General features: G+C 35.9%; 1 protein-coding gene across 5 annotated transcripts in view; it reads left to right on the top strand.

The window, feature by feature from the left end:
• The window catches only part of SNX7 (sorting nexin 7), a 124,150-nt gene that overhangs the window by 66,567 nt on the left and 32,467 nt on the right, over window positions 1-25,116 (top strand). For all 5 annotated transcript variants that reach the window (XM_019457592.2, XM_019457589.2, XM_019457594.2 and 2 more), the window contains exon 8: window positions 14,286-14,438. In XM_019457592.2, coding sequence (XP_019313137.2) covers window positions 14,286-14,438 — 153 coding nt within the window. The remainder of the gene's footprint in view (window positions 1-14,285; window positions 14,439-25,116) is intronic.

Here is a 25,116-nt window from a genome sequence, read left to right as displayed (position 1 = left end):
TTACCCTCTCTGAGTTGATTACAATTTGATTGTTTACTTCTCTATATCAATGCTTAGCTTAATTCCATCAAGTGGATATTTAGTGCAGTAAGGATAGTTATTGGATGTAAAGACATTTCATTTTTTAGAGGAATTTTTGAATGTAGATATTCTAGATTGCTTAAACTTTAGTTTGGGAAGTACTTTATTTTATATAAAAAAAAAAAGAACAAACTTATTGATAGACTGGAAAACAATTGGTAAAATAAGAGCGGATGCCTAGTACAATGTGTGTCTTAAACCCCTACTATATCATACACTCCCAATGACAGGGACCTTCCCTCTTGTGTTCATGCCTGTGCCATTGGTCATGTGCCTGAGCCAATGGCTGGCACATAGTAAGCATGTAAAGATTTTTTAAATTAATGTTTAATATTCAATTTATTTGTTCTATCTCATTGAGGGTAATAAGAAACTGCATTTTGGAAGAGAATAGAGGTTTAAGGAGCACAAGTAAGTAAAATTTATGGGACAGAAATATATATATATATAAAGAAAAACTTAGACTGAGTTTGCCACACATTTCAGGAGAAAAAAAAATTTTTGAGAATTGGCCTAAGGCTATTGAGAATATAGTGTTCCAGGGATCCACATCATCTACAAATTCTATTTTTGTTAGCATTACCAAAAACTTAGGCCAGCTAGATTTGGGCAAAAGAAAGCTACCTCCAAGAGTTATAGAGAAAGTTAAATGAGGTGCTGTATGTCACATATAGCACAGGACCTGATTGTGGTAGGGACTCAGAAGTGTTAAATTAGATGGCAGATATTAAGAATCTGCTATGTGCTAGGTACTTGCAGGTACATGACTCCCTTTCCTAACTCCACTCTTCACTATGACTTGAAGACACCCCTTTGAATTCCCCTCTTATTCTTACTACCAGGCTATCCTTGATAGTGTTCAAGAAAGAAGAAAGATGGTCTAAAGGCTTTCAAGAACGTAAAGGAGTTAGGACTGTTTGTCATCCCCTTAATAACAATGGGTGATTTCACTCTGCTGGCTGGGGAGAAGGTCTCCATTTTTTGTGTCCATCCCTCTAAAAGCTAATTGCTCTTTTTCACAGCCCTTGCCAAATCCAGAGCTATTCTAAAGTAATTCCTAAATAGCTGTACTTTCCTGCCAGAAAGTCCGAAGAAGCTCTCAAAGTCCATTTGTGGGAGGACATAGGCTAGCTAAGCAAATTCAGTGGAATAATGGTTATTTCTGTTAGTAAACTTAAAAGTTCTTGCCTCAGTAATGGAAATGCATTGAGAGCAACAGCATCAAAAGATCAAACTTAAGTCTTAAGAGCAAAAAGCCTACTCAGTCATCTTTAAATATGCTTTAATTTCTAAAAAGAAAAGTCCACTTATTTTCAAATGTTTAGTGTTAGATCACATATGTAGTCTGGATACATTTTATTTGCCTCTTATGTATTTGATGAGTATACAGGTAATCCCATTTTACAGAATTTATTTCCATATTTTATTATAAAATATTTTTAAAGACTTATATTTGTGGAGTATGTTCTTTTTAACAATATATTTTTTAAAGCTGTATAGCTTTTTAGAAATTAATTTATTTTTGGAGAGAGAAAGCACAAGGGAGAGAGGGGCAGAGAGAGAGGGGAAGAGCAGATCTCTAGCAGGCTCTGTGCTGTCCGTGCAGAGCCCGATTCGGGGCACGAACTCCCGAACTGCAAGATCACAACCTGAGCCTAAGTCAGACACCTAACCAACTGAGCCACCCAAGTGCCCCATTTTTATATTTTTAGTATCTTATTTGCAACCCTAACTTTGTGAGAATACATTCCTCATCTGTAATATTTTCTTTATAAATAAATATTTACATTATAATTTCCAGGATCACATTTTGTCACAAAAAAAAAATTATAGGATTCTAAAATGTACTGTTACATTTTTTTATAAAGTTACCAAAATACTATTTTAAAGAATTAATTTTTTTCTTTTTATATTTCAGTCAATAATTAGGTTACAAATAGCTAATAAACCATATTTCATGGATTTATATAACTTCTCTAATGGTAGATCTATTTCTGATGGTTGTAATGTGTATTTTCTTACAAATTTAAATTTGTAAAAGTAATAGAAAATTACACTCCATAAAATCTATAAATAGAAATATTTAGTAATATAAACATAATTAAAATACTAAAGGGTTTCTACATTGGTTTCACCCAAAGTCAGGTTTGAGGGAATAAGGAGGGAAACCTCCAATGTGGTTAAGTGAGTTTGAGGAATTGAGTGCACCTGTGGTTGCATTAGCAGACATGGGTGTCAAAAATTGACTACCTTTAAGATAGTGTAATAGTCTACAGTTGTAACAATGGTCCATAGACCTATGCCAATAGAATGTAGGTTTTATTTTCTAGCATAATGAATGATCTGCATAGATTCATCCAGATTATTTTACCGGCTTTCCCACATGCCTTGTGACAAACATTCACAGCATGATGACCAGGGTTCAAGCTGTAGCTGGTGTTGATGGAACCCAGTGCATCCGTTCACGGCCCTTTTGATCATTAGGCTATTCTCTAGATAACCTTGAACTGAACCAAAGAAACAAAACAAGGCCAACCTAACAAAGGGAAGTTCCCTTCAGCTGAAGCTAGAATACCTCCAAGTTGATGGGATATGACATGAACTTTATGCGTCTTTTATTCCTCCACCTGACATCCTTCTCTTAGACTGTACTTTTCATGAAAGGGAATTAAATATTGAAAGAGTAATTAAATACTACTTTAACACTAATATGTTGATGTTAGTGGTAGACTATTTTTAGTGTGATTATTTTTTTTTCTTCTTGTTATTTTCTTTAATTTTTTCCTCTGTGACTTTGTCCCTTCTCAGCGATCAGCACATTTTTCATTCACTTTGTAAGAATTCTTAGTGAAACATGTCACAAAGTTGCCAATGTTTGGTCATGTTCATCTTTCAGGAAAAATAGTTTTTAACTAAAAAACAATTTGGATTTAATTTAAGCTTCTTTCTAGAACAAATGAAAACCCCAAATATAGGAATCCTTCTTTTTGTAAGACTTATTTAGCTGCAGGTGCCTCAAAGAAATTGTGTGCTCATTACATGGTTTCTACTCTTCAAACATTTACCATGTGCCTTGCCCGTAGTAGGCAAGAAATAAACAATTATGAACTTAGTAAATAAAGACTGTCATCTTTTCAGTATGTAACTCTTAGAAGGTGTTTCTTGATGTTGAACCACTTCTGAATGGCCTTCCTTTTCTAACAGAAAACTTTTCTGTTGTTTTTGTATCAAATTTCTCATAGCTCTATCACTATACATGTGATATTTCCTGAAGAAGACTTGATTCTTCTTTTTTGTTAAGTTTGCTTGTTTATTTTGAGAGAGAGCAAGCACTCAGAGAAGGGGCAGAAAGAAGAGAGAGAGAATCCCAAGCAGGCTCCATAGTGTCAGTGCAGAGCCCGATGTGGGGCTTAAACTCACAAACCATGAGATCATGACCTGAACTGAGAACAAGAGTCAGATGCTTAACCAACCAAGCCACCGAGGTGCCCCAAGACTTGATTCTTCTATAGGTACCCTAAACCTAAAATTTCTACTTAATTCAGTTAAAATACTGAATGACATTTGAATTACTTACTTTAAACCAGTAAATGTTTTATAGTTTCCTGAAAATCTTGAAAGCATAGTGCAATAAAACAATTGATTATATCAAAAGAGGATATGGGCAAAAAATAGAACTAGGGTTATATATTTATGTGTTTTAATGAGTAGGATTAGGTATTTATTTCGCAGGAACAAGTGTTTTTAACAGTTTTCAAAAATGAACCACATCACTATTTTTTATTCTAGAATTCTAAGGCAATTTAAGCATCATTAAAATATCAAGCTAAAAACCTTGGTAATAAAGAGAAGTCTTGCCCAAAAGATAGAGAATGTACATCAGCTGCACTTAGATGCAGAGCACTTCTCTGGGTATTTTTCTTACCGTTTTATTTGTCCTCAACAAACATATAGTTCTAATTTTTCATTATTGAAAGTACTTAGATGTGTTTGTATGTAACTGATAAGTCCCTATCCCCTCCCTGCTTGCTCAAACTACCCAAGTCACTTTGGAAGTTTCAGAGCTTAAGTGTGATACTCGACCTATTCCTCCAGTTAATCTTACCAGCAAAACAGACTTCTCCCAGTGCCCACATATTATCAGTTGACAAACCCTGCTGATTCTGTCTCCCAGCATTTACCTTTTCTCCTAAAGGACCCCTGCATCAGGAATCTGATTTGTTACTGCTGTCCCCAGGTCCTTTCCTTTCCTTTCCTTAGCCCCTCTCAGTTATTTCACTTGTCTTTTTTAAAGGATATCCTTTTAGGACCTGGCAACTGCCTGCCTCTCTTTCCTCATCTTTTGCAATTCCCCTACTCACACTCCAGGTACCAACTTTAACGAACCACCTGTAATTTTTTTAGAAACACCCAAATAGACATGCTTCTAGGACTGCATACTACTATTTGCTTTACATGAAATGCCTTTCACGTTTACTTCATATGATTGATTTTTTAATCTCTCCTCTTGGGTATGAGTCCTTGAGGACAAAGTCTGTTTATTCACTCTTCAACTTAGTTCTTTTTCTTTCTTTTTTTATTTTATTTATTTTTTAATGAGGTGCAGTTGACATATATCCTACTAATTTCAGGTGTACATCATAGTGATTCAATATTTTTATACACTACAAAGTATTCCCCATGGTAAATCTAGTTGCCATTTGTCATCACACAAAGTTGTTACAATATTATTGACAGTATTCCCTATGCTGTATGTTACATCCCAATGATTTATTTTATACCTACAAGTTTGTGTCTCCTAATCATCTTCACCTATTTCACCCAACCCTCAATCCCTCAACCCCTCCCCCCATGGTAACCAACAGTTTATTTCCTATATTTATGAATCTGTTTCTGTTTTGTTTTGTTTTTTAGATTCCACATATAAGTGAAATCATACAGCATTTGTCATTCCCTAACTAACTTCTTTCACTTAGCATAATACCTTCTTGATATTATGTTGTCCATCTCTGTTGTCACAAATGTTATGATTTCATTCTTTTTTGTGGCTAATATTCCATTGTGTGTGTGTGTGTATGTATGTATATACATATATATGTGTGTGTGTATCTATATATAAATATATAGATATAGATACATATAGATATCAATATCAATATCGATAGAGATAGAGATAGATATAGATCGTGGGTTTTTTATCCATTCATTTATCTGTGGACACTTGGCTATTGTAAATATGTTGCAATGAACGTAGGGGTGAATATATGTCTTTGAATTGGTGCTGTCATTTTCTTCAGATAAATACTCAGAGGTGGAGTTGCTGGATTGCACAGTAGTTCTATTCTTAATATTTTGAGGAATTTCCATGCTCTTTTCCATAGTGGCTACAATTATTTACATTCCCACCAACTGCATGGTTTTCCACTATGATTTGCTCACATAACTCTTCTACCCCTTTTTCTCTCTCTTCATCTTCTGGAACCCCTATGATTCTGATATTGTTCCTTTTTAATGAGTCACTGATTTCTCTAATTCTTAAATCGTGCTCCTTTGCTTTAGTCTACCTCTTTTTTTCTGCTTCATTGTTCTCCATAAGTTTGTTCTCTGTATTACTGATTTGTTGCTCTGCCTCATCCATCCTTGCCGCTGTGGCATCCATTTGAGATTGCAGCTCAGTTATAACATTTTTTTTATATTATCCTGACTAGCTTTTATCTCCGCAGAAAAGGATTCTAATCTGTTTTCAACCCCAGCTAGTATTCTTATTATCATCATTCTAAATTCTGGTTCAGACATCTTGCTTGTATCCGTGTTGATTAAGTCCCTGGATGTCGTTTTTTCCTGTTCTTTCTTTTGGGCTGCATTCCCCTATTTCATCATTTTGAAGGAAGAAAAGGAATAAATAAGGTAGAAAAAAATCTAAAATTAAAAAATTAAAAACAACACAAAAAAATGCAAAAAAGGATGGTAGATCTTAGATATGTTATGGTCTGGTTGTTGAAAGGAGCTTGATAGATTAGAGGAAAAAGGGAAAGATAAGAAAAAAAAAAGAAAAGTTTGAAAATTTGAAAAAGTGAATACAATGAAATAGAATAAAATGAAATGATGGAAGTAAAAAAATAGAATTTGAAAAATTTACAAAAATAAAAAATATAGTAGAAAAAATATTTTTAATAGAAATGGAAAATAAAAAATAAATTTTTTCTTTCTGTACCTAAGAATAAGAAAAGAAAAAAATTGAATAGATGGACCAGCAAACAGACTGAAGTACGATTGAAATTGCATCAGTTTCCCCTAGACGTTGAACTATGAAGCACATTATAGTCAGTAAACTAAGCAGGCAGAGAGACTTGTGTTCCTGAAGAGTGAGTTTGGCCCAGTTGGGCAGGGCTTAGTGTAATGGCTCCATTCTCCATTACTGGGGTAGATTGTTATGGCGCCTGTAGGTGTGTATGCATATGCGTGGGAGGGATGAAAATGGCATCACTCAGTTACCCAGTCTCTAGTATCAGAACGCTGTGCTCTCACTGACCAGCAGTCGCACACCCCTCCTGTGTCTCTGGCTTCCGTCCACTCCCCGCTTTTACACTGTCTGTGACCAAGCCGTTAGGTTGCCAGGCGGTAACTCCCTCCTGAGTTTTATCTCAGATGCGGCTGTGTTTCCCAGCCCCTCACTTCTGAGGGACTGCGGCTTTGACCTACTCAGACCTTCTGGGGGAGGGTCTCAGTGAGTAATGGGCCAGGTGCCAGCTCACCCCCAGGATCGTTCGTGGGACTGTTCTGCTGCCAATGCCCAGAGACTGTGGCTGGGTGCCAGCCCACCCCAGAAAAAGTTCCCGTGATCTTGTAGCAGTAGCATTTCAGGGTTCGTGGATAATTACAACACATATCTGGCACCGGGCTTTCCCTTTAACGTTCGTGTTCCAGCACCAAAGGATGTGGTTGTTCTCTGGGGTTTGCTGGGACCAGCCTCTACCAAATGCCCTCCCAGCAGGGGAACTTCCTCTCTCTGTGTGGCCTGAGGACCCCGAGGACCTCGCTCTCTGTGGGGATTTGCCCTTCCCACCAGAGCACTGCCAGGTATCGAGCTGCGGAGTTTCAGACTCTGCACTCCCCGTTTACAGAGTCTTAATGGAATTTAAACCCTCTCCTTTCTCCTTTCTCCCTTTCTTGTTCAGTCTCTTGTGTACTCTTTATTTTCTCCCCAGCTGCTTTTAGGCGGGGAGGATGCTTTCTGTACTCTCCCCCGTCTCCATCCTCTATCTGGAAGCCAAAGAGTTCCCCTCTCTCTGCGGCTTTCTCCCCCTGTTCACCTCTTCATGCCTCGTGCCTGCTGAGGTCTCTGGTTCAGGTTGTGCAGATTGTTGTGTTAATCCTCAAATCAGTTATCTAGGTGTGCAGAATGGTTTAGTGTTGATCTGGCTGTATTGCAGGGACTAGAGATACAAAAAAAACTTCCATGCTGTTCCTCCATCTTGGCCCCCCTTTATCTTTTTGATAATAACTTTTCTGACAGGTTTGAGGTCATATCTCATAGTTGTTTTGATTTTCATTTCCATGGTGACTAGTGATGTTGAGTATCTTTTCATATGCCTATTGCCATCTATATGTGTTCTTTAGGAATATATATATTCAAGTCTTCTGCCCATTTTTCAATCAGGTTTTTTTTTTATATTAAATTGTATAAGTTCATTATATATTTTGGATATTACACCCTTATGAGATGTATGATTTGCAAATACATTCTCCCATTCAGTAGGTTTCATTTTTGTTCTGTTGATGATTTCCTTCACTGTGCAAACATTTTTTTAATTTGATGAGGTCCCATTTGTTTTATTTTAGCTTTTGTTGACTCTTACCTGAGGCCAAAAAAATATTGCTAAGATCAATGTTAAAAAGATTACTTCCTATGATTTTCTTCTAGGAATTTTCTGTTTCAGGTTTACATTCAGGTCTTTAATCTGTTTTCAATTTATTTTTGTATATGTTGTAAGATACTGGTCCAGTGCCATTCATTTGCATGTGACTGTCCAGTTTTCTTCATACCATGTTTTGAAAAGCCTGTCTTTTCCTCATTGTATGTTCTTGCCTCCTTTGTTATATATTAATTGGCCATATAATATGTAGGTTTATTTCTGGGTTGTCTATTCTATTCCACTGTTCTATGTCTCTTTTTGGGCCAGTACCAAACTTTTGATTGCTACAGCTTTGTAGTATAGTTTGAAATCAGGGAGCATGGTGCCTCCAGCTTTGTTTTTGTTTTTATATTTTCTTTTTGGTTGTTTGTTTTCCCTCCAGATTGTTCTATTTGGAGAATTTTGTGGTTCCATACAAATTTTAGGATTATTTGTTTTAGTTCTTTGAAAAATGCCATTGGTATTTTGATGGAGATTTCATTGACTCTGTAGATTGCCTTGGGTAGTATGGACATTTTAATATTAGCTCTTCCAATCCGTGAGCATAGAATAACTTTACAAGTATTTGTGTTGCCTTTCATTTCTTTTATCAATGTCGTAGAGTTTTTAGTGTACAGGTCTTTCACCTCCTTAGTTAAATTTATTCCTGGATACTTTCTTTTTTCTGATGAAATTATAAATGGTGTTATTTTCTTAATTCCTTTCTGATAGTTTGTTATCAGCATATAGAAACACAATTGATTTCTGTATATTAACTATATTCTGAGACTTTACTTAAAGAATTTATTTATTAGTTCTAATGGTTTTTTTGGTAGCGTCTTTAGAGTTTTCTATATTTAGTATCATGTCATCTGCAAATAGTGACAGTTTTACTTCTGTCCAATTTGAATACTTTTTATTACTTTTTCTTGCCTAATTTCTGTGGGTAGAACTTCCAATACTGTTTTGAGTAAAAATCATATTGTGGGCCACTTTGTCCTGTTCTGATATTAAAGGAAAAGCTTTCAGCTTTTCACCATTGAGTGTGATGTTAGCTGTGGGTTTGTCATATATGGCCATTATTATGTTGAGGTCCATTCCTTCCATATCTACTTTGTTGAGAGTTTTTGTCATAAATAGATGTTGAATTTTGTCAGATGCTTTTTCTGCATTTATTGAGATCATCACATGATTTTTATCCTTTGTCTTTTTAATGTAGTGTATCACATTGATTGATGCAACCATTCTTGCATCTGGAGTAAATCCCACATGATCCTGGAATATGATCCTTTTAATGTGTTTTTGAATTTGGTTTACTAATATTTTGTTAAGGATTTTTACATCTATATTCATCAGGGATATTGGCTTGTAATTTTCTTTTTTGGTGGTATTTTTGTCTGGCTGTTCAGTCAGCCCTGAGTTCCTCAGGAGGAATTTCTCTGTATATAGATAAAGATTCAGCATGTCCATGGGAGGAGGTGAGTTCATGGTCATCCTACACTACCCATTATCTTAGTTCCTAACACAAACTAGATGGATGCTGAGTGAATGCTGCTGGATGAGCGAATGAGTGGGGATGAACTAGATCCTCCTTATCATTTTTCATTGTTTCTTCATTATGCTAGTGCAGGTTAACTGGTTTCCTTTTTCCTCTCCTCCTTCCTTTCTCTTTTAACCATCCCTCTATATCTGACTTAGGAAATACAGCTCTGTTCTGGTCAAAAACTTTTAGTGATTTACCATTTCCTGCAGAATCCATTTCATGCTCAATGTCATTCAAACCCTGTAAGCAGTGAATCTTCAATCAGCCTACCTGGCAGCATTTCTTGTTTCCACTTGCCCACCTCCAGACTCCAAACCTACCTCTTATCCATTCTGTCGTCACAGTCTGTAGCATGCCATCTCTGTGGTTTTGTTTATGCCTTACATTCATCCAGGCATTTCTTCCCCAGTCCCTGCCTACTGAATTGGCAGTCAAAACATCCCCTATCCCAATCAAAATTAATCCTACATTCTGTATCTTTCTATACTACTGTAATTTTTTCCTTAATGTGGTATATATTACATTCTGCTTTGTATTATAGCTTTAGTTTTTATTTCATTTTTGCATATGTGTGTTCTTTTTTTTTTAAGTTTATTTATTTATTTAGAGAAAGCGAGGGAGAGGGAGAGAGAGAGAGAGAAGGAGGACACAAGCAGGAGAGGGACAGAGAGGGAGGGAGAGGGAAAGCAAATCCCAGGCAGGCCCTGCACCATCAGTGGGAGGAGCCCAATGTGGGGCTCGAACTCACAAACCGTGAGATCATGACCTGAGCTGAAATCAAGAGTTGGACACTCAACCTGTTGAGCCACCCAAGTACCACCTGCATCTGTGTATTCTAATAGATTATAGACTCCTTTAGTTAAAGGTGAATCATTTCAGCCTTGAAAGCCACAGGCATACTAGCTTGGTGCTATTTAGTCAGTGTGGAAAAAACATGGGCTTTGACTTAGGCGAACTTTCGTTTGAATCTTTATTATGCCACAAAAAGCTATGAGATCTCTTTCATTTTTTCCCACTTTTCTAACTTGTAAAAGGAAGATAATAATACCAAATTTGCAACATTATTATGCAGATTAAATGAAATAATATATGTAAAGTATATAGCTTAATGCAATGGCCCATGGCAGAAATGCAATAAATGGTTATTATTATTGTTGCCATTACTGGTACTATAGTAGGAAGTTACTTTTGGAGAAAGATTTTGTTTTGTTTGCCTGAGCTCTTAGTATTAATGGTTTTCATTTAATTGCGTGGCTAATTTCTGGCTGAATATAACTGAAGCTAGAAATTACCCATTAGCCTTTCTGTTAAATATAAATCTTCCCTTTTTTTCCCCACTATCTTACAATCTTGTATTACTTATTCTGGTATTACAACATTTTCCTGGCAAAAAGGATTGCTTGCTTCTTAAATTTTTCCACTAAAAGAGGACCAAATCGCTTCCAGGATTTGTGAAAACAATTATTTAAGCTTTAATCCTTTTTAATTCCATCTTTTCTGTGCTATTTTATAGTAGAGAAAATGAATTAAATTTCCTACTTTTCGAGTTATTGAAACCTGCTGTGTGGCTAGAGGGGCTTCTTTGGCCTGCCAGGTTCTAACACCTTACCCTCCCACCTCAGTTAACTTTCATTGACTGTATATGTTCAAAGCCTGGATGGCACCCTCTGAATCCATAGTTCCTTATACCAAGAATGGTATTTAAGTCCCTGCTAAATTGAAGTCAACTAAGAAAAAGTGTATATTAGGCTTTTGTAAATTATTAGGAAAGATATAGTCCAGCTCCTTCTCCATTTGAAGTAGATATTTTGTGCTTATTATCAATTAGAGTTTCCTAGAATTGAAATTATGGGAAGATGATTCAGTGTGGGGAAATACCTAATGTCTTTTTTCTCCTTTTCCAACTAAAATAATGATGAAATCATCAAAGAAAGAAAAATTACTCATATTTGGCTACAAAAAAAGATCAGAATTGATCATATATATTTAAAGCATATGCATCATCTTCCTTACTGGTGAGAAGGGATTGAGAACTAGCACTAGAAGTTAACCTAAGACCTAGACCCTGGCAGAGGAATACAGTACTTCCAGAAATCAAAATACTGGAATAGAAGAGGGAATCAACTTGAGTTTCACCAGTTAATGATGATGGTGCTGATGGTGGTGGTCATCGAGGCAGTGGTAATGGTGGTGATGGTAATACATAACATTTAGTAGGCAAACTGTCAGGCACTGTTTAAGTCAACTAGTGTTCATTATTTCATGCATCTAAAACCCCTATGTGATAGGTATTTTTTCATATCTATTTTATAGTTGAAGAAACTAGGGCTTCAACAGCTAGTCCTACCCAAGGTCACATAACTTTTAAAGATGGAAGTGGAACTTAAACTGAAGTTGGTTTAACCTTTCATAAGTCTTCTTAATCCTAGTTCTGTGCTGATAAGCCTACAAACGTTCCTGTAGGTGAGAGTGAGGTGAGAGAACAGGACAGGACTTCTCTAGTAGCTCTGTCACAGCAGAAGCACCAACCAGGCAGGCCACCACTTCATGGGCTTTTATGAGGGGGAGTTACAGATTGACAAAGGGAAAACTATGTTGTAAACCCTTTATGGCAGGGACATCATGTTAAACTGTTATGAAGGGGAGAAAGATACAATATATGATTCAGATACTCTGTTTCCGAAAGCCAATTTTAGTAGAGCAGTCTGCCAGTAATCCCACTCCAGTGCATAACAATTTTAGACTAAAAATGCTAAGCAGAGGAGAATAATAGTGCACTCACAGTTGGTGTAGGTACCTCCTGATCCTACATAAAAGAGACATTATGCTAATAATTTCCATCTGACCTTGAAAATTGCATGATTCCATCCAACAACCCAGAGGAGTGAATTTTTCTAACCAGCCCCTATGATTTTTCCAGCAGACCCAGAACCTGTTTGGGTTTGGCATTTTTAGCAGTTTAACTCTTAGTTTATCCCCTGGCATCCACCATCAGACATCCCATTAACAACTCATTAGACAAATTTTCTAAGATGTAACAAAATAATCACTCCAAAGAGTACACATACTCATAAAATAATAAATGGCTTCCCTGAGATAGTTTACAAACAAAACAAGAAAGTAAAATATCTGCCTCCCCCCCCAAAAAAAAAAACCATGAAAGTCAACCTTACTAATGAAATAGATATCTCATAATCAGAGATTTATGTAATACCAAGTGTCTATTCTTAGGAAATAAAAACAAATACGACGGAATAAGGGCAGAAAGGTGAAATTCCATAGCAATAATGATGATGATGATGATGGTGATGATGATGTTAGAGTAATAATTCACATAAGCATTAGAAGCAAAATAACCCATTTTTATTCTAAGACATTCTTGCATTTCAACATCTCTGAAATGTGGATCTTCTTAAATAATGGTCTCTTTCAAATACTTTCAATCACACCACAATGGTAATGATGATGCCCCTTTTAAGATATGAGAGAGATGGTATGATTTCTGCATGTAATTTCCTGGCTTTGGATCTCAGTAAAAATCCAAGAACCTCACCACAGACTACATGCCTCAGTAAGATCTGGTCACCCATTCCTTATGTGACTTCATCTCCTAGAACCTTCCCTTTTTTGTTCACTCCACTATATGCTACAGCCGTGCTAGTCTCCATGTTCTTCTTGGACCATCGGGGCATGCTTCCGCCTCCAGTCTGTTACCCTTGTTTCTTCTGCCAGGAACAACTTTTCTACTGAGAACCCCCATGGTTTACTCTCTTGTGGACTGAAGATATTTATTCAAAAGACACTTTCTTATTTAGGCTTTCCTCTGTCATCTCATGTGAAATTGCATCATCATATGTTCCCTATCTACATTTCTGCTTCATTTTTCTTTTTAGCATTAATTTTCAGTTGATAGTCCCTATTTTATTTATCTTGCTTTTGGTTTGTCTCTCTCCATTTGAGTAAAAGCAGAGATTTTGTCTATTGTCTTCACTACTGAATTCTCCTAGAAGAATGCCTGGTGCAGAGAAGGCACTTAAATATGTGCTGAATATATGAATAAATATATATGTATAAATATATGTATTAATATGTAAATACACAAAATACAAGCCAATAAACTGCTGGATTACATGCTCTAAGGTTGGCAGGTGAAGTGGTGAGGGGGTGTAAATATCATGCTAAGCCTGTGTAATGATGCACGGACTAGGTGTTAGGTGTCTTCAGACATAAACCTGCTCCTAGCACCAGTGTGGTGAAATTTGTCAAGTTGATCCCCTCGGCCTCCAGGTTAGAGTGCATAATCTGAATGGACGTTGTAACAGGTGAGTTAATTGATCTTTCTAGTAAAAAACAACTGAAAAATGAAGCCCAGGAATAGGAAGCTGGTTAATGAAACCATGCCTTTTAACATAAATATTATCACCATAAACAATAGTGGTAGTGAGAGTTAGTACAGAAGAATTTTAAGATAACTTGTAGTTCAATTTGCTCTGTTTTATAAATAGTGAAACCTAAGCCCAAGGTTTGACAGACTTAGGACAAGGTCAAATGTTAATTGATGGTTCATCTTAGAACTCCAGTTAGCATCTCTGGCTGAGCCCAGTCTTCTTTTTACTATAACTGGTTATTACACATGGTAAGTGCTGGTGACTTTCCAAAGAATTATTCTTAAGATGTTTTGATATAATGTTCAGCTTAGACTTGATGAATTCATTTAGTAACAAGAATACATAGATCAATTTATCTCTCTTTGTGATCTAATTCAGCTTACAGAAGAGATTGGAAAACTTGAAGATAAAGTTGAATGCGCTAATAACGCCCTGAAAGCAGACTGGGAAAGATGGAGACATAATATGCAAAATGATATCAAGTCAGCATTTACAGATATGGCTGAGGAGAATATCCAGTATTATGAACAGGTAATTAGTGCTATGTGATATTGCTTCATTTTATGAAAGTTGTCCTCTCTTTTACTTTCTGTCCTTTGTTGAAAGAGTCTGTTAAGGAACCAAGTGTCACATTCAAAAGCCTCCTTGGTGGCTCAGTGTCAGTGGAGTTGCTAGTTAATCGAGTAATGCCGAACCCACCCACTGAAACAAATATGTTTGTGTGGAGGAAGGATGAAGAGTCTTCCTTCTTATACAGTATGCCCCAGGTGCCTAATTTGAGCCTTGACTGTGGGAAAGAATTATGCTACCATTTTGTTTTGTTTGTTTTCCCCACAGTTTCTTGTTTTAGAAGAATTTGAATTTTTTAAAAGCACTTGGGCAATGCTTGCTACTGATTCTCCCATCTTATTCCCCTCATCCTCTCCTTTTCTTATGTTATAAAGTATTTGCAACATGAGAAAAGGACCAGAGGTTTCAATGAGCAGAAAATCAAATCAGGTCCTGTACCTTGTTTCCCTTCCATTTCCACTTTGCCTTCTATAGCTGTTCAAAACCTCAACAAAAGAGCATGCTATTCTTTCTTTTTATTTCAGTTTAGTTTAGTTCAGCTTTTTTTTTCTTTTTTTCCTTTAGTTCAAGATAGAACCTAGCCATCCTTTTGATTTCAGATGATTGTTTTTCATCTTTTTTTTTTTTTTTTACAACTAACAGTTCCCAAGGTGGTTATCATTTTAAATGAATTTTATACCATCCTTTTTTTTTAATCAAGCATATTCTAAACATACTGTTTCTAGCAGGTGCATTTTCAACATACATCTCTAACCTTATCTCTGACTAAATTAATGACTATATGAAATTGATACATTTATGCTTTATAGTCTATAGTGCATGCCAGACTGTAAAATATTGTATATTTTGAAAAGATTAACTATTTTCATTTAATAAGCATTTCTTAAGCCTCTACTTCCATCAGACACTGTGCTGGGCCCTGGAGAGACCATAGCATGCAACACAAATACAGTGCCTTTTTACATAGGCACGGTCACCAAGGGAAACAGCCAATTAATACAAAATATTATAATAAAGTATAATATGTTCTAGCGTAGAAAGACATTACAAGGGAATCTAACCTAATCTAGAAGGAATGAGGAAGGTTCTGCAGAGGATGTGGTTAAGATGAAACCTGAATGATGAATAAGAAGTAGGTAGATAAAGATGTGAGAAAGAGTTCGAGTTAGAGAAAATACATGCAGAAAATCCCTAGAAGTGAGAGAATATGTTCAAATAACTGAGGCTCTTTTTTGGAGGTTAGAGAAGCAGGGGTAGTGTTGAGTTGAAAAATGAGGTTTGTAGGGGAGGAAAAAGTTTTCCTGAACCCTCTGACAGTCCCTAGCTGGGTCTGAAATTAAAATGATAGAGATAAATTGACAGGAAAAAAAGCATACAGATTGATGTAATGTAAGTTCTTTGTGACACAGAAGCCTTCATAAGGACATAGGGACTAAGAAGCAGATGTGAATATTTTTTGCTAGGTTTGATGACAGGTGGGCAGCCATGTAGAAATATGGTAGATTAAGGAGTATGAGGTGTATATAATAGACTGCAGAAACATGACAGGACCTGTTTGTTAGGTGTCTTCTCTGTGTTCCTTTCCTTTGATAAGTACCTTCCTTTCCTCCAGATATAAGGAGAACAACTCTCATGAGGGTTTTACCACCTGCACCAGGGGCTGAGGGTTATGGAAGATCAAAGTGACCTTCCTGCCTCTGCCATAGTCTCAGACTCCTTCAGCTTAAAATATTCAATATGCCTAGATGCCTTATTTTGCTGTTCATCCTGAACCACACTGGGCTGAAGAGGGCATCGTAATATAAGTCTTTTATTTTTCATTCTAAGGGAAATAGGAAAAGCCGTTGAGTTTTCATCAGGGAAGTGACAATATTTATCAGATTTGCCTTTTAGAAAGGTCACTCTGGCTTATATGGCTCAGAGTGAAACAAAACTGGACATGAGGAGACCTAATAGGGAGCATTGTGGTACCAGACAGAGATGCGAACTGACATAGGGATTTCATGGTGGTGGCCTAGAGACTCAAGTGATTGAAAAGATCATTTTCTGTCCTTAATTTTTTTATTCTGCATTAACAACCTTAAGTAAATTCAAGTATCTCAAAGGAATTTCCCATAAGTCTCAGATTTTGAAATGATTTGAACTATTTTGTTGAGGGGCACCTGGGTGGCTCAGTTGGTTAAGCATCGACTCTTGATTTCAGTTCAGGTCATGATCTTACAGTTCATGAGATCGAACCCCACGTTGGGCTCTCTACTAGCTGTGCAGAGCCTCTTGGGATTCTCTCTCTCCCTCTCTCTGCTCCTCTTCCCCTCATGTGCACGGTCTCTCCCGCTCTCTCAAAATAAATAAATAAACTTAAAAAAATGAAAGTAGAAAACGAAAATAAATAAAATATTTTGTTGAATGACATTTATCACTATGGTGATATTTATCACTATGGCTTTATTTATTTATTTATTTATTTGTTTATTTATTTATTTGTCACTATGGCTTTCTTACCACTTAACTATTTCAATCCACAAAAAGACTTTCTGTCTCCTTTACATTACAACCTGTCCATTCTGATGTTACAGAATTGTTATGACGGTCAACCAAAATAATTTATGGACAATGCCTCAAATACTAAAATATGCAATATACTATAAGTAATTATAGTTATAAAACATAAGTATATTAGGGTGTAAGTATCACATGACACTGTTTATATTTTCACATGCACTGATTATATTTTCCTTTAAATGATAGGCTCTGCAAACTTTTTTTCTAAGTTTGAACTTCATTTTTTAAGGGAAAATCTTCATGGCAATTCCACTGAACTCCCAACTGAAATGTTTGGGTTTGACTCTACCTGTCACATAAATTCACATTTTTGTCAGTCTCATAGACTGATTTCAAATTATATAAAATATTGCTTTCTTAGAAACAGTTAAATTAGCATTACTGTGTCATTTTGCCAATTTTGTTCTTCACAGCAGTTTTAATATCAGTATGTTTTTAACTCTTCCTCCAAGTGAATTATATTTATAAATGTTACTAAAAATGTGTCAAGTGTACTGCATCTTAGATGTGTATCTTTGAAGGAATCATTGGTTTTCTTTAAATTCAAAAAAACCCTGTGGTTTCAATTATTTGTTGTTGTTGTTGTTTTTTTTCCCTGAGTGAATAACTTTTAACTGATTTGCTATATCAGTCCAAGCATAATTAGGAAGTTGGAGCCCTTAAATAATCAAGGCTTTCTAATTAGCATGCAGACTGTGTGGCCTGAAACAGTAACAGTCTGCTGTTATCTGTTAACTTCAGAATCTCTTAGATATACAGAGAAGTGAAATGTTCCAGAATCTTTCCATTTCCTTTTTAATTTAATCACATTCTTCCAGAAATACCTCTTTTTTCATCAACGTTTGCAAATATAAATTCCATAAGGGTTTGTTCCTAGTATGATAGATGAATTGGGGTATAAACATTTGCCTTTGGACTTGTTTTATGAAGTGAAATGGTCACAGCTTATTTATAACTTAAAATTTAAATATCAAAGTGACAGGAAAATCAGATTATAAATATGAGGCATGGGTCTGTATCAGAAGATAGCTATTGTCACATTGAAATGTAGTACTTAGATGTGTGAATTTATTTGGAGACAGCACCAAATATATAACAGGCACTTCCACGTAAACTCAAGTAAGTAAAATAAAGTTATTTCCATTTTGTCCTATAAGGCCAATAATTAAGAATAAATATGAGGTTTTTTTTTAAATTTTTTTTAACGTTTATTTATTTTTGAGACAGAGAGAGACAGAGCATGAACGGGGGAGGGTCAGAGAGAGGGAGACAGAGAATCTGAAACAGGCCCCAGGCTCTGAGCTGTCAGCACAAAGAGCCCGACGCGGGGCTCGAACTCACGGACCGCGAGATCATGACCTGAGCCGAAGTCGGCCGCTTAACCGACTGAGCCACCCAGGCGCCCCATGAGTTATTTTAAAAGACAAGAATTAATAAGACACTACAGCAAAAAATCCAACTGAGCATGGGTGAATAATTTCAAAGCATATTGGTACCCAAATACCAAAGCAAATTATTTCCTGATAAAATGTGAGGGGATGCTAAAACCATAAAACATGACATGCAGCATTAAGCGCATGGACATTTTCTCATTACTCTCTATTAGGTACAAAAGAGTGTCTGTTTATATGGTTGTTTATGCTGATGGTAATGATGATTATGATGATGGTGGGGATTTGAAAGGAAGTGATGCTTGGTAGGTATTACAAACTAAAAGAATACACTCTTTGAAAGTTTAATTTTGATACAATGAAAAGATCATATGTTAACTTTTGCCACAAAAAGCAGTTTAATATTGTAAAGTAAAGTGTGCAAAGGAATAAACTATATGACTTTAAGTATTACATTCACTTAAGTATTATATTCACTTAATTATTAATGTGTGGAAGTCCTTGTTGCATAGCCTTATTTCTGTCGTTATAAAATTAATATACATGCACACTAAAAGCAAACAAAAACAACAAAAGCTAGGTACATTAACATAAAATAAAGAATGCCTGTAACCTTTTCTCCTGGAGAGAGTGGTATACTTAAATACAATTATAGAAAAATAATTTGCTATTTTCAGATTAAAATATTTTAAAATTTCTACATGACCCTTTCTGAATGTGTCAGCATAAAAACATGATTACTTATCTATTTTGTGTCATGATGATTACAGTGGATATATGTTATTTTGAGCTCCATATTTCTCATTTGTTTACTTTCCTATCTAATAATCTTAATATAATACATTGTGTTAGTTTACTTCTATTAGCAAAGGTAACAATGAACAGTTGAGGCTTTATGGTATTTTTTTGCTCTCACAAATAATACTATTAAAAATAATTATGAACATTAGACTTTAAAAACTTTCTGGATAAGAATTTTAAGAAATTACCGGATCAGAGGTCAGTTCATTTCAAATGATATCAACCTTCTTTAAAAATGTAAGCTGTCTCATGTGAAATCATTCATTTAAAATTCTGTTAACATCAAAATCCTGTGCTAAGCACTATCGAGCATCCAGATTCAAACTTTTACTCTTGTTATTTGGGACCTTACAGTTTACTGGGGAAGAATAATAAGTATATATATTTTTTACTTGATTACTACAGCTTTACCATGTATTAACTTTTTTTAAGGAAAGAACGTTTAAATTAGTTTTATTTCCTTGACTTGTAATGAACAGATTTAATCAAAGGGTTCTATCACTACCGAATAATACAAATATATATGTATATGTATATATATATATATATATATATATATATATATATATATATATCAACATGGACATCTAGGAAGCAAAAAGTGATTATAATATAGGACATTTTCTGGAAAATAAAGGAAGAAAGAAACAAAATTACTGCAAGAGTACACCATCTAGCCAGATGAATAATACACCAAATGCTTCCATAAAATCCAAGTCCAGTTACTTATGGACCACTTAAAAATTAGGGAAATTAAAATATATGTGTGTGTGTGTGTGTGTGTATATATATATATATATATATATATATATATATATATATATATATATATATATAGTAGTCCTATAAAGAGTAAGTAACGGATGAACGTTGAACATCCTAGAAGTTCTTGAAGTATAGTTGTATTTATTTAGAAATGTATTGCTTACGTTGGAGAATGGCAAAATAAATTCAAACAAAGGAGTTGTTTTAAATTCAGTGATGCATACATAGTTTGGAACATGTTGTAAATTTTGTAAACTTAAAACACTCTGGTCCAGGGAAAGATAGTTCCCAAGCATTGTGACTTTAAGACATTAATGTGTATTGATAGTGATTATAAAACTGCCAACTAAGCAGGATTCTGAGTGGCATTTAGATTTCTATCCAAAATTTCATTCTTCTTTTAAAACCTGGGAGTCAGAGAAGTTACGGACTCTGTGCTCATGTACATGAATTAAAAGAAACAGTGAGGGAGAAAGACTTTCCTTCACTTCATCCCATCCAACACAGAGGAACTGTTACGTGACATGAGAGAAACCTGGAGAAAGTACCCTTTTCAAAATCTGGGACATAAGAGCAAAGGAAGAAAACTCTGGCCACTCTCAGTCATATTCCGTAGAATTTAGTAAAGTGGCTTAAGAAGTTACAGAAAATTTAGTTGTCATTTTAAAGTCACAGACTCAAAAAGAGAATATGACGTAAAAGGAGTGAACAATTTTAAAAAGCGAAGCAGTTAAAAAATCAGATAAAATTGTATCTGTGGACCATGGACTATGAAAGGCAAAGATACAAAGAGATGGATTCGGTCAAAGGTGAAGACAGAAGCAACAGTGTCAGAAGGCACATTTCAAAATGGAAGAAGTAAGTTTTTTTGGGTGGGAAAAAAAAGTGAATGACTTCCAAGTAGTATCAAAGTCACATGGAATTGGGTGTGAGGAGCCTCTTTGGATTCAAGAAAGCTAGGAATTAATAAGCTAATAAAATTATTAAAGTGAATAAAGTGGAAACCATGTTATGGAAGCTGAAAATACAGGACTACTTCAATTCTATTTCATTCCTGTTTTCTCCATCCAGGAGAATGAAAGTATAAGTGGAAAGATTTAGACAAATATAAATAAAAGGTAACTAAAATCCAGTATATTTGAAGAGATACTAAATCAACAGCTATCCATTGCCACAAAAAGGAAAATTCTAGGTATTTTCTCTTTTCCAACGAACAATGCAAAAGCTCTTCCTTTACCAGCCCCAAAAACAGTGCTCACAAAGCCTTAGTTGTAACCCTCAATCCTAAACTGACTTATTTTGGAAAGATTGGGAGACTTCTTCTGCTCACCCAGGAGAATGCACACTACTTTTCATTGCTAGGTAAATGCTAAAATTAGCTTCAGAGAAAGCTTGGGGGAATACTGTAAAAATGACACCTGTTTCCAAAATAGTTAACCTCTGTATTTTGTGATATATACCATGTACAATCACACAATAAAGTCTTTGTGAACAGCCTTCCTTGTAGAGAGAAGGATGGGAGTGCCAGAGGATCCACCCAGATAGAGTTATTTAATGTAATTTTGATCCCAAGGAATGACAGGTAGGTTTTGAGCTTTCCTTTGAAATGTTGAGTCAGAGGCATAATAAATGGTCTGTATTGAACCATTTAAGTTATATATTTTATATTGACAATCTCTTAGGATGAAACTGAGTAATCAGATACTCTCTTTAAAGTTAATGTGTCTCAACTCCCTAATCATAAGAATAGCTGGGAATAATTCAGTTATCTCAGAAAGGGATTTTTGAATACAAGTCAGGGGACGTTTCTTTTTGTGTTTATGCCCCATACCATTTACTCAAGCTGGTCCCTGATCTGATCTCTAGACCCAAGAAAACAGATTTCTTGATGGTGCTAAAACAGCCCTTCAGAAGTGTATGTATCTTTGAAACTCTTTGAAGAATGTTTCAGAACTACATTATAGACCCCAGGATTGAATAGATTCACATTATACGTAGACTAGACTTCCTGGAAAGCAACACACCAGCTTGAGAAACTAATATGCTTAGATTTTTAATCAGCCTAAACATTTTCATACCAGTTAAAATTTGCAACTCATTACATTCTTGTGCCCTCATTATCTACTTATTTACCGGAAGACACTCACTGGGTGAGTCTAAAGTCTGGATTAGCAAATTCAGGCTACATCACACCACTTTTCTATGGACCATTCAGTCAGTTCATTTAGGAATGATCATCTTCATCAGAAAGAAAACACCAAGTTTTTCTCTTACTGTCATCAATGGCAATCCACTGAATACCCAGGAGCTTTCCCTTTGTATTTTTTAATCTATAGACCAACACTACTGATTAATTAATGATTAATCTTGTCTTTTTACTATCTGTGCTATGGAAATCAGTTTTTGGTGAGCAGTCAGTCCTATTTCAAATAGAATGTAAAGCTACACAGTAATAATGATCAGAGCAAGGAAAACAGAGATGAATAACTTTGTGTTATCCTAAGATTTTATTTTTTTTCAATATATGAAGTTTATTGTCAAATTGGCTTCCATACAACACCCAGTGCTCATCCCAAAAGATGCCCTCTTCAATACCCATCACCCACCCTCCCCTCCCTCCCACCCCCCATCAACCCTCAGTTCTCAGTTTTTAAGAGTCTCTTATCCTTTGGCTCTCTCCCACTCTAACCTCCTTTTTTTTTTTCCTTCCCCTCCCCCATGGGTTTCTGTTAAGTTTCTCAGGATCCACATAAGAGTGAAAACATATGGTATCTGTCTTTCTCTGTATCGCTTATTTCACTTAGCATAACACTCTCCAGTTCCATCCATGTTGCTACAAAGAGCCATATTTCATTCTTTCTCATTGCCACATAGTACTCCATTGTGTATATAAACCACAGTTTCTTTATCCATTCATCAGCTGATGGACATTTAGGCTCTTTCCATAATTTGGCTATTGTTGAGAGTGCTGCTATAAACATTGGGGTACAAGTGCCCCTATGCATCAGTACTCCTGTATCCCTTGGGTAAATTCCTAGCAGTGCTACTGCTGGGTCATAGGGTAGGTCTATTTTTAATTTTTTGAGGAACCTCCACACTGTTTTCCAGAGTGGCTGCACCAATTTGCATTCCCACCAACAGTGCAAGAGGGTTCCTGTTTCTCCACATCCTCTCCAGCATCTATAGTCTCCTGATTTGTTCCTTTTGGCCACTCTGACTGGTGTGAGGTGATATCTGAGTGTATTTTTGATTTGTGTTTCCCTGATGAGGAGCGACGTTGAGCATCTTTTCATGTGCCTGTTGGCCATCCGGATGTCTTCTTTAGAGAAGTGTCTATTCATGTTTTCTGCCCATTTCTTCACTGGGTTATTTGTTTTTCGGGTGTGGAGTTTGGTGAGCTCTTTATAGATTTTGGATACTAGCCCTTTGTCTGATATGTCATTTGCAAATATCTTTTCCCATTTCGTTGGTTGCCTTTTAGTTTTGTTGGTTGTTTCCTTTGCTGGGCAGAAGCTTTTTATCATCATAAGGTCCCAGTAGTTCATTTTTGCTTTTAATTCCCTTGCCTTTGGGATGTGTCAAGTAAGAAATTGCTACAGCTGAAGTCAGAGAGGTCTTTTCCTGGTTTCTCCTCTAGGGTTTTGATGGTTTCCTGTCTCACATTCAGGTCCTTTATCCATTTTGAGTTTATTTTTGTGAATGGTGTGAGAAAGTGGTCTAGTTTCAATCTTCTGCATGTTGCTGTCCAGTTCTCCCAGCACCATTTGTTAAAGAGACTGTCTTTTTTCCATTAGATGTTCTTTCCTGCTTTGTCAAAGATGAGTTGGCCATACGTTTGTGGGTCTAGTTCTGGGGTTTCTATTCTATTCCATTGGTCTATGTGTCTGTTTTTGTGCCATATCCTAAGATTTTAAAACTTTGTATTCTTACTGTTTGATGAGAGATTCCACCATTGATTAAGGAATTAAAATCATCAGTGAAAACCTGCTTGGGATGTTCATGGGAGACTATTATAGTTTTCTAATGGTTGTGGGAGGGACATCTTTGGAGATTAGCTACCACAGAGGCCAGGAAGCTGCCTTCTCAGTTTGATAGATTCTACCAGGAATCTTGGATAAGTGAGGAGGTGAGAATCTGAGCTGAGGGAAAACTACATTAAAGATAGTTTATGGGCGCCTGGGTGACTCAGTAGGTGAAGCATCTGACCGGCTCAGGTCATGATCTTGTGGTTTGTAAGTTCCAGCCCCACGTCAGGTTCTGTCCTGATAGCTCAGAGCCTGAAGCCTGCTTCGGATGCTGTGGCTCCCTCTGTCTCTGCCTGTCCCCTGCTTTGCTCTGTCTCTCTCTCTCTCTCTCTCTCTCTCTCTCTCAAAAATAAATAAACATTAAAAAAAATTTTTAAACGATAGTTTATAAATAATTTTTTAAAAATCAACTGTTGCAAATATCAGAGGACGTCTCTGGGTATAGTTCTTTGGGTCTCTAACTGTTGTATATTTGGGAGCATGGTTGATCACACAGCCATTTACTTCCATTGATTTTACTTTAGCTATCATTGGGTATGACAGCTTAATAGCCAAGTGCCTTCCATCTAGTTACACTGTTTCATTTTATTGTACAAGGTTGGCAATGTACCTTAGCACATTTACATTTCCCAGGAACTCTTTAGGGGGAAAAAAACCTGTTCACTTTTGTGTAATGTCTCAGATTTATTTGCTCGCAGAAGCTGTTTATGGAAAACAAATATTTTTTTTAGAAAAAGCTATGTAACTAATAGAAATATAAGATTTTTTAATGTTCATCAGAGCCTTTATTGTAAAACCATCTGAAGTTTAGGTAACCGTGAACTCTTAGAATAACTTTCAATTCTACTTGGCTTAAAAGACTGCTCTGTTGTAGCCAACTACCTTTTGAACTTAGTAATTTGATACAGGTTTTTAGTGACACAGGTAAATATTCTCCTACCACTGCAATAAGATGGTAAATATTATCCTCTATATTGATGACAGGGTCCTGCTTTCATATTCCAAGTCATAAATCTACCTCTAACTAGTCTTTTTTCCAAAGGCATCTTTATTCTCAAGTGACAATTGTTTTGCAATAAAATTCTCTTCAGCATG

The sequence above is a fragment of the Panthera pardus genome, unplaced genomic scaffold, assembly GCF_024362965.1.
Source record: "Panthera pardus isolate Hobbes unplaced genomic scaffold, ASM2436296v1 HiC_scaffold_11, whole genome shotgun sequence".
Classification (NCBI taxonomy): domain Eukaryota; kingdom Metazoa; phylum Chordata; class Mammalia; order Carnivora; family Felidae; genus Panthera; species Panthera pardus.
This window is presented reverse-complemented; position numbering and strand designations above follow the sequence as displayed.